The sequence below is a fragment of the Coenobita brevimanus genome, chromosome 40 (genome assembly GCF_032717465.1).
Source record: "Coenobita brevimanus isolate Jiangsu-jjx chromosome 40, ASM3271746v2, whole genome shotgun sequence".
Lineage (NCBI taxonomy): Eukaryota > Metazoa > Arthropoda > Malacostraca > Decapoda > Coenobitidae > Coenobita > Coenobita brevimanus.
The window spans coordinates 9,848,584-9,864,833 of record NC_136993.1 but is presented as its reverse complement, the minus strand read 5'-3'; the positions used below and the strand labels follow the sequence as shown (position 1 = coordinate 9,864,833).

At 45.4% G+C, this 16,250-nt stretch overlaps 1 protein-coding gene across 1 annotated transcript in view; it reads right to left on the bottom strand.

The window, feature by feature from the left end:
- Positions 1 to 3,610: 3,610 nt before the first annotated feature.
- LOC145396951 (uncharacterized) overlaps positions 3,611 to 16,250 on the bottom strand; it is a 119,200-nt gene continuing 106,560 nt past the window's right edge. The window contains exons 14-16 of the mRNA XM_080270185.1: positions 14,850 to 14,979; positions 14,541 to 14,603; positions 3,611 to 3,775 (exon numbers count right to left, since the gene is read on the bottom strand). Of these exons, the coding sequence (XP_080126311.1) occupies positions 3,611 to 3,775; positions 14,541 to 14,603; positions 14,850 to 14,979 (358 nt within the window). The remainder of the gene's footprint in view (positions 3,776 to 14,540; positions 14,604 to 14,849; positions 14,980 to 16,250) is intronic.

Here is a 16,250-nt window from a genome sequence, read left to right as displayed (position 1 = left end):
TCACCAGCAGCATCTGGAGTGAACTCTCAAATTTACTTCGGTATAACATCTCCTGCTTCTTACCCTACTGGCCTCAGGGAAACCCCATTTGTGAACGCAGCCACCGATCCATCATGAACCAAATCCACACACGAATCGAGGTAACTAAAAATGAGGACTGGGCAGCCCACATAAAAATTGTTCAGTGAGGGATAAACTCCTGCCCATGGGAGGACAGTATATCACCCCACAAGCATGTGTTAGGGGAAGCGCCTCTCCTCCTACCCCTACAACATCTACAACCGTACACCACACCACCCACATCCGATCCTCTCCACCAACTCAAGAGGCAACTCCACAACATACAGAATGGCCTGGACCTCCAGCCAGATGCCGCCCCCAACCCTTACAAACTGGGTGATACCGTGATGATAGCTAAACTCCCTGTGCCACATAAACTCTCCCCTCATTTCATGGGCCCATACACCATCACCCACGTCCCTAACCCATATCAGGTAGTCATAGACTACAACAACACCTGCACCCTGAGAAATTGCCAAGTGCATCCCTTCCACTCCACCACCTCCCCAGCCTCCGCCCCACTCCTTCCCCGCCCTTCCCCACTTTCCGCTGCCTGCCGCGCTCCTCCCCCTGACTCCTACAACTACTTCTCACCCTCACCCTCTCTCCCCACTTCTCCCATCACCTCACCCCCGACCCCACTGTCCATCACGCCACATAGCACTTCGCAGCTAGAGTCACCTACACCGATCCTGCTATCTGTCACGCCACCTAGCACCTCACAGCTAGACTCACCTGCACCGCAAATTCCCTCACCACACCCCCACCCCACCACCACCACCACCCTCCCCTCCCACACCCAGTGCCTTCTCACCCGCCGCCTAGCCACCACCCCCCAGAGACCGGACGCCCATGAACACCCGTAAACCAACCCCTCCCTCTACCAGCACCACCTCCCTCTCCTCCTCCAACATCACCCACAAGACACCACCTCGAACACCTCCACCCCAACCCTCTCCCTACAACACTACACCCCATGCCCCCAGTGCACCCAGGCAGCACAAGCCCACCTCACCACCCACCCCCACCCTCAAACCCACCATCACCTGCTCTGGCCACCTCTCACACTCTTCCACAAGATATGCTACCACTCCCACACCCCCAGCCTCACCTCCACCTCCAGACCACATCCCCCTCTCCCTTCACACCCCCAACATGACCGCTATCACACTCATGCTACCTCAAACCCAAATCGCCTCGTCCCTTACCCCGAGGGAATCCGACAGCGCATTACCACTACAGCCTCAGTGTCCAGCATTCAGTTCGATCCTCTGCAGAAGGCAACACCTCCCCCCCATGAGATCATGACGTGCCACTTGGGCACCGACTCTCGGCAGGAAACACCATGTCCAGGGCCCTCATCACCTCCTACAACTCCTTCTCACAGCCCCTGAGCCCTCCACACTTTTTCTGCCCTTCGACCCACATCTTAACGAAAATCAAGCCACCTCAAACTGGACTGCCCTCCTGCAACATCTAACACCAGCCCTCACCACCAGTACCACCGAGACCTACTACCTGCAGTCACGGGGTCATGACTTTTTCCCCAATGACGGTGGAAAAATGCCATCTGTGGCAGCGCAGGCCACCACCACACCTCCAGGAGGAGGACACGGAGGGCTAGACGTTGCGCAGAATGTGCCTGGGCAATATGGTCATAAGTTCACACAGGCCGCGCGCCTCTATTCCCCGGAACTCGCCTGCCACCACCACCTTAGTCAAAGTACACTACCTTCCAGGTGAGCTGACCAATGACAGGATCGGGGTGAAACTGGCCTAACAGTTTCAAGCAGCACCCCAGCGACGGCCTGTAGCTGCGCATTACCTGAGATGGCCTGTAGCCGCTCAGAGAGAAAGGAGGATGGCCTTTAGCTGCTCTGAATTAAGGGCCACAGCCTGTAGCCAGGCACCAGTGATGGCCTGTAGCTGCACCCAAAAAAGGCCACAAACTGTAGCCGGGCCGCCAATTAGGAGATGGCCTATAGCCGCTCTCCCCTGTGCTGCTAACACCCCCTACAGAGACCAGAGATGGCCTGTAGCCGCGCTGGGGAGAGACCGGTATGTCCCCTCTCCTTCTGTAGTTGCCTCAGAGGGCACAACACCAGCGATGGCCTGTAGCCACGCCAGCAGGGAGGAGACAGCCTGTAGCCGCTCCTCTCCTGCACGTCGTCCTCCTTGCGGGACTTTGGTGACAGCCGGTAGCCGCACCAACAGGCAGGTGACGGCCAGTAGCTGCACTTTGCCTACGTTCCCGTCAAGGAGTCGGGCCCCATCGACGGTCTGTAGCCACGCCGCCAGCGAAGGGACGGTCTGTAGTCACCCTCCGTCTGTTGCCCAAGGGAATCTAGTGACGGCCATTAGGCACGCCAGGGAGAGACGACAAAGTCCCTTTGCCCCCTGTGACTCCACAATGAGACGATGAGCTGTGCTCAGTCCTGCCCTCCTGAAGGAGCACAGATTACCCTCCTGTCCACCCAGACCGAGGCAACCTCCAGGAGGAGGACCAATGTCTCAAGGATTGGTGGAGAGACCCCGTACTGTCCCCGGGGTTGTTCTCCCTCCATCCGGAGGAAGAGGGTGCCTACCTGACGGACTCTGGCAGGGAACGACGCCGCAGCATAGCTCTTACAGCAGTGCCTCTAGCAGAAGACCACAGCCGGCGCCCCTCCAAGGACGTCCCCCAGACCCCAGAGTGGGCCCACTTCCCACCCCGACAAAGGCAATGCCCATCCTCCATCAGGCACCTGAGTGAGCGCCTCCAACGCCTGTTTGGCCCCAGTCCTGAGGGCCAGACCCAAGTCCCTAGTCCCGACAGTGAGGGGCGCTTCACCACACACAGCCCAAGCCCCAGCCAAGAGACAACGCCCCTGAGAGTGGTCCTGTGGCTGTGGGACGAAGGGACTCCCAAAGGGCCTCCGCCTAACCCAGGCCGAGAGTTGTAAGCCCTGGACCTACCTTTCCCCGAGTGAAACAAAGTGGACCTAAAGACAGTGAACCTAATTTACAGTGAACAGTGAGGCCGGCACTTAAGGCACGAGAGCGAGTTTACCATGATATCAGTGTACAGTGAGGTCCAGAAAAGACCAAGACCAGTGAGTGTAAAAGAACAGGCGCCCCAGTGAAATCAAGCTACAAGTGTACAGTGAGGCCAAGTAAGAACGTAAGATCTTAAATACAAAAGTACAGGCAGTGAATATTACAGTGACACCCCGCTTGCCCCCCTGTAACGGCACCTGTAACATAGTGCCATCAATTACTCCCTTCCCTTCTGCAGAGTCAGTAACACCACCCCCCCTGTGCTCAGTCTATAACCTTAGGCTGCTTTTACACGAGGACACCGGTGGCCGCCACGGTGGCCACAATTAGTTGCCTCCCATAGTTTTCAATGGAGCCTTGCATACAAGGCCACTGCGGTTGCCCGACCGGCAACCAGCTCCCAGAGGTGGCTCGCTCATGCAACTAGTGTCCGCCATTGGCGGTTGCTGCCACTCGCTGTAAAGCATTATTTCAAATCGGAGGTTTCATATGGCTACACTAGTTGCCGGCCCCTTCACACTGGGCCACCGTTGGCCTCGTGTGAAAGCAGCCTTAGTGTCAGAATAGTGAACGCCTCACGACAGTGCCTGCTCACCACGGGCAGTGTAATAGTGCCTTTGCCCTCCTGAACCAGACTGACTCCTGTATCCTGTATGATACTCTGTGCACTAATGCTAGCCTGTGTATTGATTTTTGTTTCTGAGATTCTGTAAGATTGTCTACCTGTTCCACAGCAGTTGAATTTGTCAATATACGTGTAAGGTTGTTGCCCTGTGTTTTTATGCCCTGGCCCTCTCTTGTTTGTCTAAGTTCCGGTCTAGAAAGGGAACCCAGCTGCACTGTAGGCGTTCTATGGACGGGAAGCCGCCCCTTAAACACCTAGCATAACACCCATCTCAAAAAAAAGGAACCAAGGCGAAGACTGCATCCCAGTCTGTGGATTCTGTTACTTTAATTAATTCTGGATTTTGCAAGGCATTTTTCACCATCTGTTTTAGCTTTCCCGAATATGATACACCTCGTTCTTTGAGAAACTCCCGTAATTCTGGAACGGTCCATTCTTTTAAATATTTCCCTGACTCCATTGCACAGTTTAGTAAGTGTACTACACCCAGCTCCTCCCCGCACTTGGCTGTGGTTAAAGCGTCGTACCTCGCTGCCGTTTTGCTTTGATTGGTTTGTCTGATTCACGAACTAAGCATTCATTAAGTACATAATTTTCTGTGGAACAGCTTACTTCTTTCAAACATGCTAAAACACACACATCAGAAGTCCTGAAGGTAATCTCCTTTTGCTAACTGTACACGATTTATTCAAATATATGTAAATAGACAACACACTATTTTAGTCCCCAAGCTAAAATAGACTAAGATTCTCTGAAACCCTGGTTATTCTTTCTATGCAGGTATATATATGCACTTGAGTGAATAGGAAGAAAAGATTCCCATAAATAGCATACACTTTCACGGGTCTTTAACACCCCACAAAAATACTTAATCAAGGCTGGGCGATGCTAAACCATCTGGTGGCACACCTCTGAAACAGGTTTTGGTGAAGCCTCTAATTGAGGCCATGTTCTCATTGTCCTGGGCCTGTATTTTCGATGGTTAAGGAAGCTCCCTAACACCTCTTCTTTGCGATTCACTTTTCGATATGGCTGATTAACATTCTTTTTGTACCATAGTTATTCAATGTATCGCAGTGTTTGAAAGATTTATATAACAGGGTAGAACAGGAAGGTGTAAAATGCAAAACAAATAGCTTAGAAAAAGGTATTAAGGAGCTTCCTTAACCGACGAGACCTGGTTCGTATTACTGTCAGTTAAGGAAGCTCCCTAACACCTTTTCCTAATCGATTTATATTGTTTTTTACACCTTGCTGTCCTCTTCTGTGTTACATAAATTCTTCCAATATCACCATACTCTTCATCGATAGCGTACTAAACGATATTAACCAGCCATATCCGAAACCAAATCTCTAAGGAAGAGGTGCTAGGGAGGCTCCATACCCTATAAGAATAAGCGTTTCATGCTTTTATTGAGACCTTTTCTTTAGCCATATATAAGACGGTCCACATATATTGCTCCTCTTCCACTGCACCGGGTGATTCTTGTGTATTGTGGGTACGACTTAGTCAGGGTTAAGAGTGTATATCTAGCACCATTAATTCATTCCCAATTCCCATTACCACACCCATGCCTATACCAGCAGCCTGAGCCGTCCCTGCAAAACGTAAGGCAAGTGCCCAGTGGAGCGCCATATACGGGTCACCCTGTTCCTTCATTAACCTCTTGTATATTTGTGATGCAAACACTGTCCATACTGAGAACATGTATTTCAAATGATAAAATGTGTATACAGGATAAATGTATATATAAAAACATGTTTATTAAATGTCCTGAGAAGATGTATATTAAATTATTGATACTCTCAGGTTGCTGTGACTGGCTCTTGGACAAGTAAAATTGTTAGACGTTGACTGAAATAAAATGTTAGTGGTATTGACCGAGAGGGATTTTTCTTGTTTTTTCTTTCTTTTCCTTTCTTTTTTTTCTTTTTTCTTTTTTTCCGTCTGTCTCGGTATATTCATTCACAACCCCATTCCCCGAGGCCCAGCAGTCCTATGAACCATACACCTCCACATGTCACCATTTGGCGCTAACACCCACCGTCCATATTGAGTACATGCTAGGGGTGTCTCATACAGGACTGGTGGATTGGTATAAGCTGGGATGTTTTTGCTCGTCACCACTTTGCCGCTGACACCCACCGCCCATAATGAATACATGCAAGGGGTGTCTTGTACAGTTCTGTTATTACCGGGGGTATTTGTACATGTCATCGGGTCTTATGGCAGATTAGTAAAGTCTACCTAAACGAAATTCAGACCCTTAAACTCTCTAGGATGATGACTCTCTAGGATGAGTAAAATCGTCTGCCGTTATATAAAATACTAGAATTGTCATCACCATGGGAGGGGTAAGGTGTTCTATGCAGAATTAATAGCTAAGTGAGATGCGCTACGAAGACCTGAATGCTAACGAGAATATAGTTTTTAAAGATATATAATTAGGCCAACTGACTGGCATAAATTACTGTTAACATGAATTTGAGTTATTAACGGCAGATATGTATCATGTCCTCACGCACACACACACACACACACACACACACACACACACACACACACACACACACACACACACACACACACACACACACACACACACACACATACACACACAGGATCGAAAACAAAACACCTCCGGGGTAATAACACAAAAGAATAATTTATCTTGTTGGCTTAAAATATTTATTGTTCTTACCAGGCAAAATGTCAGCAGGTTTCATTTATCTTTTTTTCCAGCAAGTAAGCTTCAAACAATGTAAATCTGTTTGCTGTCTAAAACCTGCTTCCTGGTGTTAAAGTGTCAGCGGACGTTAGACACTTCATAGAATTCAGATCGCAACACTTTTCCTACAATGGAGAACATTCTAATCTAGCAGAAGACACAGGGATAAATAAATATCGGGCGACTAATGCAGTGAGTTCTTGAAAGTTTTGTGTGGTTGTGTTACCAAAGGAGAAGGGAAAGCAGCTTCAGCTTTTACTGTTCGTTGCCACAGGTAATGATGATGACTGGACTGATGGAGGGCTGGTTAATGAAACAATAAATCTGGAATGTGTACACCTCGTGGGTGGAGCACTAGATGTCTTGCTAACTGAAGCAGCAGAAGTAGAAACAGACGCTGCAATTTCTTCTATATTGAGATCAGAAGGGCTTTCCTGAAAGGTAGTTCCTCTGCTTCACACCAGTTCAGCTTGAAACGTGAATCTGAAATGGATGCCAGCAGAAATTTTCCCATGTCTTCATATAACTACCAATTGTTGTCACTGGAGTTCATGGTAAGGGTAACAGTCATTGATTTTTTTTTTTTTTTTTTTTTACGTTTCATGACAACTGTTCTGTCTGATTTTCTTCTTACACTACATGGAATAACACCCGCAGTAACAGTTCCGTCCAAGAGAAAAACAAAATACAATAGAGAGCCAAACTCGAGATCCGATCATTTTCGAATGCCTGGACACACTGCGTTTGAAAGACTGGAGATCATAGGCAGCAGGAAATACAGACAGAGGGAGACAGTTCCAGAGCTGACCTGATGCATAAATGAAAGACTGGGAGTAACGGTTAACTCTTGCATTAGAGAGTTGGACAGAAAAGGGATGAGAGTTTGCTGCCAGATGGGTGCTAAGCGCCCGTCGTAGAGGTGGAGGAATGCAAGCAGACAGTTCAGAGGAGCAGTGACCATTAAAGTAGCGATAGAAAAGAGATAAAGATGCAACAGTGCGGAGAAGAGACAGAGGTTGAAGGGAGTCAGTAAGACGAGGAGAGTTAATGAGATAAAAAGCCTTTGACTCCACCCTATTGAGAAGAGCTGTATGTGGGGAGCCTCCCCACACATGAGAGTTGTACTCCACACAGGGGCGGATAAAACCCCTGTATAGAGTCAACAATTGTGCAGGGGTAAAGAAAGAGCAGAGTCGGCTTAGCACACCCAATCTCTTGGAAGCAGATTTTACAAGAGATGTAATATGATCTTTCCAAGATAAGTCCCGAGTAAATGAAACCCCAAGCATGTTCAAGGATGATGCAGGATTAAGCTGAATATTATTAAACATTAGTGGGTATACCTGTGGAAGATTTTGTTGGGTTGATAGGTGTAAGAACTGAGTCATAGATGCATTAAAAACAACCATATTATTTTTATCCCAGTCAGAGATACGAGCCAAGTCAGACATTAGGTGTGCCATAGCCTCATCCCTTGTTTGTTGAAGTAACTGTTGAGATGGGCGTTGTGGGAACCGAATGGAAAGGTGAAGGGTGGAGTCATCAGTGTATGAGTGGATAGGGTTAGATGTACAGCTTAGAAGATCATTGATGAATAAAAGGAAGAGAGTTGGTGATAGGACAGAGCCCTGAGGAACACCACTTTTGATAGATCTAGGAGAAGAACGATGGCCATCTACAACAGCGGCCATAGAACGACCAGAAAGGATGGTAGCGATGAAGGCACAGACAGGATAGAAACCGTAGGAGGGCAGTTTGGAAATTAAAGGTTTATGCCAGACTCGCTCGAAAGCCTTTGAGATGTCAAGTGCAATGGCAAAGCTTTCACCAAAGTCCCGAAAGGAGGATGACCAGGAGTCTGAAAGGTAGGTGAGAAGATCGCCAGTGAAGCGTCCCTGACAGAACCCGTACTGACGATCGGAAAGAAGGTTGTGATAGGAAAGATACCTTAAAATTTTTCTATGGAGAATTGACTCAAAAACTTTTGAAATACAGGACGTTAAAACAATTGGACGATAGTTGGAGGGTTGGGAGTGGTCACCCTTCTTTGGGACTGGCTGAATGTGAGCAAACTTCCAGCCAGAAGGAAAGGTACAAGTTGACAGACAAAGGCGAAAGAGTTTGCCTAGGCAGGGTGTAAGCACAGAAGCACAGTTCTTGAGAACAACAGGAGGGACCCCATCAGGCCCATATGCCTTGTTAGTACTGAGGCCAGTGATGGCAGAAAATACATCAACTGAAGAAATTTTAATGTCAGCCATGAGGAAGTCAGAGGGGGGAAGTGATGGAGGAACAGCACTGGAATCGTCTAAGGTGGAATTGGAGGAGAAAGTCTGTGCGAAGAGATCTGCTTTATCAGTAGAAGAAATAGCTACAGAACCATCAGAGTAGAAAAGAGGAGGGAAGGATGATGAGGTAAAGTTGTTAGAAAGATTTTTGGCAGGGTGCCAGAAGGAGCGGGAAGAATTCGAGTTGGAGAGTTGAGAGCATTTAGTATGGATGAAATTATTTTTAGTAGAGCGAAGAACAGACTTAGCACGATTCCGGGCAGAAACGTAAAGATGATGTGATTCAGGGGTGGGTTGGCTCCGGTACCTTTTGTAGGCCCTCTCCTTGTTGCGGACAGCATTAGAACAAGCGTGATTAAACCAAGGCTTTCTTGCGTTAGTCAAAGGATATGAGAAAGGAATGCATGCTTCTATGCCCGAGAGAATACCCTCCGTAATGCGCAAGGCACACTCAGATGGCTCCCGGCCATGGAAGCAATAATCATTCCAGGGAAAATCAAAGAAGTACTGCCTGAGGGTCTCCCAGTCCGCGGCTCCAAAATGCCACAGACGACGTTTCCATAGAGGGTCCACAGGCCGTACTGGAGTGATAGGACAGGTTAAGGTAATAAGGTTGTGATCGGAGGAGCCCAACAAAGAGAAAAGATTAACAGAGTAAGTAGAAGGATTAGTTGTGAGGAAGAGGTCACGTATGTTGGAGCTCTCTCCAAGGCGGTCAGGGATACGGGTATGATGCTGTACAAGCTGCTCTAGGTCATTAAGGATAGAAAAGATGTAGGCTTGTTCACCAGGTGGATCCGTGAAAGGAGAGGAGAGCCAAAGGTGATGGTGAATATTGAAATCTCCTAGAATGGAGATTTCAGAGAAAGGAGAAATAGATAGAATGTGTTCCATCATAGAAGTAAGATAGTCGAAGAATTTTTGATAGTAGAATTAGGGGATAAGTAAATAGCACAGATATATTTAGTCAGAGAATGACAGGAAAGCCGAAGCCAGAGTGTAGAGAATTCAGAAGAATCGAGTTCAGGAAGACGAGAGCAAGATAAGTCGTTGCGTATATATACACAACAGCCACCTTTGGCTTTGAAATGAGTATAGAGAAAGTAGGAGGATACAGAAATGGGTTTGCTGTCAGTTGCCTCAGACAGCTGAGTCTCCGTTAGAAAAAGAAGGTGAGGTTTAGAGGAGGAGAGGTGGTGCTCAACAGAGCGAAAGTTAGAGGAAAGGCCGTGAATGTTGCAGAAATGAAGAAGAAGAGAGTCAGACAGTGGTTCCAGGCACCTCGAGTCGTCACCGGGAGAGGGGCGGATGGTGGAGGCATTTATGGTTCCCCCCCCCTGGGGACTCCGAGGCTTGGTGAAGAGACGCCATTTTTTTTTTTTTTTAAATTTTGAATAGGAAGTGTAGTGTGTACTGTGCATGTAGTTTGGTGCAGATAGTTAGAGAAATTTGTACTGGAGAGCATGCTGGCCTACTCTCTGTGAAATTGAGACACTGAAAATGTTCAGCAAAGAGGGATGGTTAGGAACTAGTCCTGAGGGCTGATGAAACGGGAGCTCCAGCACTCCCTGTCATCAGCTTTCCATCCACCTCGGGAGTACTGCCCTGCTCGACTGGTGCTACAGTCTACTTCCTCATCTGGTGACTTTATTCTCTTACAGAGAGAGAGAGAGAGAGAGAGAGAGAGAGAGACGTCCCAGTCCCCACACTGCCACAGGCTCCGACAGAAGTAGTACAGTACAGGAAGGACGTTGCCCAGTGAGTTGTTCTTCCTATGGTCAGCCTTAAGGTGTACAGCACACAAGATCAGCTGAGGCGAAAATAAACACCGGTTCCTTAAAGTTCACTCTGTTTATTCTCCAAGTAAATCCACTTAATGCCTTCCAACTTCACTGTTCACTATTCTCACAAGCACTGGAGCTATACGCACTTTAATAATTAGTTACACTTAATGTCTGACGGCACTTCACAGTTAGTACGCTTAATGCTTGCCAACACTTCACTTATTACACAAGTACCGAAAATAGTCTTCATTGACAGTAATTAGACATAATGCTTGCCAGGAACTCTTCACAGACTTCACTAACAGCACAGCACTGATACTGCACTACACTCAAACTGACCTGAAACCCGACTAAACCTGTAATAATCTCTACCCCATCTTATATAAGCTTGCATTGTTCTAGACTGATCTACATTCCACGAGAACAACAGTTGCCAATTCGGAGACAACCAAAACATAGGCCTACCATAATTTTCTTACATTAAATAACACTCTAAATCATTTACCATAGGAACTTAAATTACATAATTCAACAAGCAATTGCTTAAATAAAACATTATTAAAAAAACAGCACAAAAACTGATAACTAAACTCACAAACAGCAGACAAACTGGCAACTCTGATGATTCGTGCCGGAACTTACGGTACCAAAAACGTCTCGAAGGTACGAGACTATCTAACTGGCAAATCTTCCTTCATAACAAATACATATATATATATATATATATATATATATATATATATGTAACCTCTGGGGTACACTGGTAAAGTGTGCATTTTCGTACACTGGAAAACGAGGGGTCGTGCCCTGCCAGGATGACAAAGTTTGGTGGCATTCTCCCGGCCACGTACTGCTTTGTCGGACATAAGGGGTGTTGTGGTCGAACCAGTGTCACGTACTATAAAGTATGCTTGCACCCAGTCAGCTTGCGTGGGCCAATTACACTTAGTTCACAGACTACACACACACACACATCCAAAGCCACTCCAACACTACAATCACACCTACAAGCACTTCTCACCCTACATATATATATATATATATATATATATATATATATATATATATATATATATATATATATATATATATATATATATAAAGTTTTAATACTGAAGGACTTAGTTAACACAAATGTGTTGCTGCAAATGACAGTATCACGTCAATAGCACACTTGGAGATAATTTCTTACTCTCTTTTCGGCTCTACCCAAAATACGAGTATGTCTACAGATACGGTACTGAATTTAATTTTGAGGTTACAGTAATAGACGAGTTTCGGTTCTGGGTAAACATGGCCGGTGCACTCTGCCATGTACTTAAAAAGTCACGGTATATGTATCTTTTAATTCAATTTATCATTTGCACCACGAATAGGATGGATGGACAGTGTGAAGAGAGCGCTGGATGCGAGAGGGATGTCTGTTGAGCAAGGAAGAGTGGCTGTGCGTGACAGAAATAAATGGAGAGAAATTGTGAATGAATAAGTGATGACGCAGCCCTGAGGGGATATTCTCCCGCATTTGGTCTGATCAGCTAGTCAGGTCAGGTGCGGGTAAGGGGATGGGTCTGTTATGATGTAGCAGGGGTAAACCAGTTCTGCTGTCGGGCCCTGCTGTGGATGTCACTGCTTGCATTGCGCAGTTGACCCTTGTGCGGTGTGATGCGGTGAGGATCTGTCCGTTCTCCCCTTTGGGGCTAAGATGCGAATGAATGTGTTTGAATGGATGAGTAAATGGAGAGTGAGTCGTCCTGTCTCGGCTACCTCCCTTTCCTTGGGGGAAGCAGCCTAGGTATATAGATAGATAGATAGGCTGGAGGGAAGGAGCTGCCATGTTGGCGATGACCTCAGCATTCACACTGCAGACGACGCTCCAGTCCATCACACAATACTTTACCAGTAACAGAGATGATAGTTGTACATACATGGCCGCCGTAGATCCAAACTACCCCCTTCAGGTATGTTGTGAAGGAATATTTTTCATGGTGTAAATGGGTGGTACCTGTTAGGTAGGTAAACTGTGGTGAAATCGACCAGAAATAGCTTACAGCTACACCATTCCCGAGCGGTGCTCGTACCTCATGAGGTGGGAAGTGTTAGGCCTAAATGTATGCCGTACAGTATCAGTTGTATGAGTTTATGATGGTATTATGCTCAAATTTAATATCTGACCTCTTCATTATTAGTTTTCTGAAGAAAAAAAAAAGTTTCAGTGACTCAACTACAGTACTTCAGGGTAGTGTGACGAAATACCGAATCGGCGGTCATTTACCGAATCAACACCGAATTGGCACTTTTTAATTGGTAAATGTTATAGATTTTATCACCATAGAAGTTCATACTCACCTAATTATTCGTAATCTGGTCAAATTTTTGTATTTAATTTTACCTTTTTAAAAAATCCGGATTCACAGCGAAAACGTGCTAAAATTAGCGGAAGTGTTTCTCCTTTAGCTGAACTGCTTGCCTTGGGAGACTTCTGCCTTGTATTTTTATTAATTTAACATACAAATGCACTTACTTGCACTTTAAATCAGTATATGTGCAAAACAGAAGTCTGTCAAGGCATGTTGGCGATCTAAAGTATAAATACCCGCTACCCTTTGCACGTTTTCGCTCTGACTCCTAATATTCTATTAATAATTAAATAAAGCATAGTTTTTTTTACTGAATTTCAGATAATTAGGTGTGTATGAACCTATATGGTGAAGAATATAATATTTTCACAACAGTAAAGACTGCATTCCAGCGCTGGGAGCTTCCGACGAGCAGCCAGCCACCACTGTTTTCGTTATTGTTATTGGCTGGTATACAGAGGAATAATTTCCTTACTGTGCTTTTGTCAGTGCACTTACACATTGAAATGAAACATTAGCAATTATTCCTCTTGTCACTGGACATTCTTAGAGGTCAGAAATAAGCGCAGTGTATCCTGGCTAACGTTAACAAAGCAGACTATGCTGCCTCAGTGTGAGTAGTGACGTCACGACCAATCACAGGCCGTTTCAGTGTCACGTGATTTTTCGGCTACTTTATCGATTATTTTTTTCATGTTTCTGCATATTTTTTTTTTTGGAAATAATGGTTGACATAGTTATTTTCTGAGTATCTTTTACCCATACAAGTATCTAACTTCAAAAAAATTTTGACCGGAAACTCGTCTATTGTTTATTATCCACAAGTTTCTCTGATGCCCTCAAAGAGAGAGAACCAACTGATGGTTCAACAGCTGAACCAAAGGATCACCAACCAAGCCACACTGTTCTGCATAATACAAAAGCTTTCTATTACGATATTCCTTCCGAGTGAACACCTCAATATCAGAGTACACTCTTATAATAATATTACTAATATACCAACAGCCAGTCTCATGCAAATCTTTCACGGGCCAAGGCGCATCGTACTGAGTGACTTACACATACACACCAAAACGTTTTATTCATGTCCAAATGATTGAGTTCCTCGCGACGGTTTCGTAGACAGATCACTGTATTACAGGAATATATGAAAATGAACAGTTAAGTTTACTACATATTTTAATTCATTTTCACAACCAACTTATATTTATTATGTAAAATTATATATTATCATTAATTTCATGGAACTGTTTTAAAGAAGGAGAGGGTAATGTTCCGAGGCACGCTCTGAATCTTTTGGTGGCACACTGGTTGCGGAGCACCACTATAGACATTGATGTATGTAGTGGGTAATATATGGAGAAACTTTGGTGGTCTGGCCACGTGGAGTGAATGGAAAGTTTGAGACTGACGAGGGAGGTGGTGGTGGATCATATACATATAGCATAGGGCTGGAGATTGTGGGGGGAATGTGTGGTTATGGGCTGGGTTGTGGTTGTTGCAGAAATTATTTTGTGGATCTGAGAGTGAGATGGGGGGGGGGGGAACAGACAGATACAGAGACCTGCCAGATATGTTCCTGTCTATCCAGTTTCAGGTTCAGTCAACAGGGAAGTGAGGAAGATTATCCGCATTGCCCATCTTTCAGCAGTTTTACTAACAATTTCAAACAGCAGAATCAACAGACCTGCGGCGTGTCCACCAACCAGAACTGCAAACATGCCCTGGAACGAGATTTGACTGCTTAGACCATCCACTCATATGATTTTGTTAGGCTGAAGTATGACCTAGCCCTGTGACCTTGACCTTTGACAGACTGTTCTAAATACAAACGCTTTACTCATCAGTATAGTTCAAATCAGATGAAAACTGAAAAAATTCACACACACACACACACACACACACACACAGCACGAAACAAACACCTGTCATGAGTTGAAAGAATGAGCCATACAGCTACCAAGACCCACCCATAGGTTTGTGAGGGTGAGTGTTGTACTGACGGTGATCCTGGTGGGTAGGTTGAGGCAGGAGGTGGAGTTGGGTACGACGGTCTTGACCCACTGGGAGTACAAGCCAGCCTCAGCCACGGAGAACACTCTACACAACACGAAACAAAGTTTTTGTGTGTGTGTCCGACTCTGGGCATACATTTAACAGTCCGTTCTCTGAGACCCAGCAACCCTCCTACGTACTATGCACCCCCACATGCCGCTACTTTAGCATTAACACGCACCGTCCATACTGAATACTTGCTAGAGCTGTCCCATACAGGAATGGTGTACTATAATTAGTGGAGATATTTGTGCAAAATATCAGAGGGGTCCTATGGTATGTCAGTAAAATCTGCTTTAACGAAAATCAAATCCTTCAACTGTTCCCTGCTGCAGCCAGGATTCGAAACCGCATCCACTGGGACTGCGGGCCACCTGTCTATCAACTCAACCACTCTCGAAAAGTTGTGTCAAACGAGAAATAATTGTCAAACGAGAAAGTATAGTTAAAAAAATATATATTGTCAGTAAGTAAGCATAGTCCACAAGAGTCTGTTATCTAGGAAGAAAATGGGATCAGTAATGGTAAAAGAATCTTCAAAATGCTCGGAAACCTGAAGAGCAGTGAAATATATTCTCAGAAAATAAGTTAATGCTTATAAAACATAAATCGAGGGCAGACAGCTAGCCCGCGTATTCTGTCGCTTATTATTTGAACAGTGTAGGGATAAATTGTGGTCTGCATACTACATTTTATAATGGACTCGGCAGCGACGAAGAGAATTATTACAATATCTCATCACATTAATTCTTTTACTTAACTTGGTCCAGATTTTCATCCTTTATACCCGTCTTCACGCACCTTGGCCCATATTCTCGTTGATTAAAGAAGCACCTTAACACATCTACATATGCAGTTTTTGTTTCTTTCTCCTTAATATCGTCCTCTGTCATTTAAATAATCCAAATACCATCATATCCAGTATAAACACACACACAGACACACACTGACATTGGCCAGCTATATAAAAAAGAAAATAAATAAGTCAGAGGTGCTACAGAGCATCATAAATTTGGAATAAACGAACTCCAATCTCTTAAGCCCCTCCCCTTTCTTGAAGTCGTGGCCCCATCCCTGCTTGCCTACCCGAGCGGTGGGTGAGAGGGGGCAAGGCTTATGAGACAAGCTCATTGGTGGCAGGTATAGTATTTCACATAACTTAGTAGCGGCAAGGTGTGTATAAAGAGAGGTGTCTTCATCCCCATTGGTGTCTGTAGTAACACATCTTGAAAATGACTTTTTTCCTAGGGACTTTATAAGACTTATTAGTAGACTAAACGCTTCGTTAAAACAAACAAAGGAGTGGAATTTTTGTT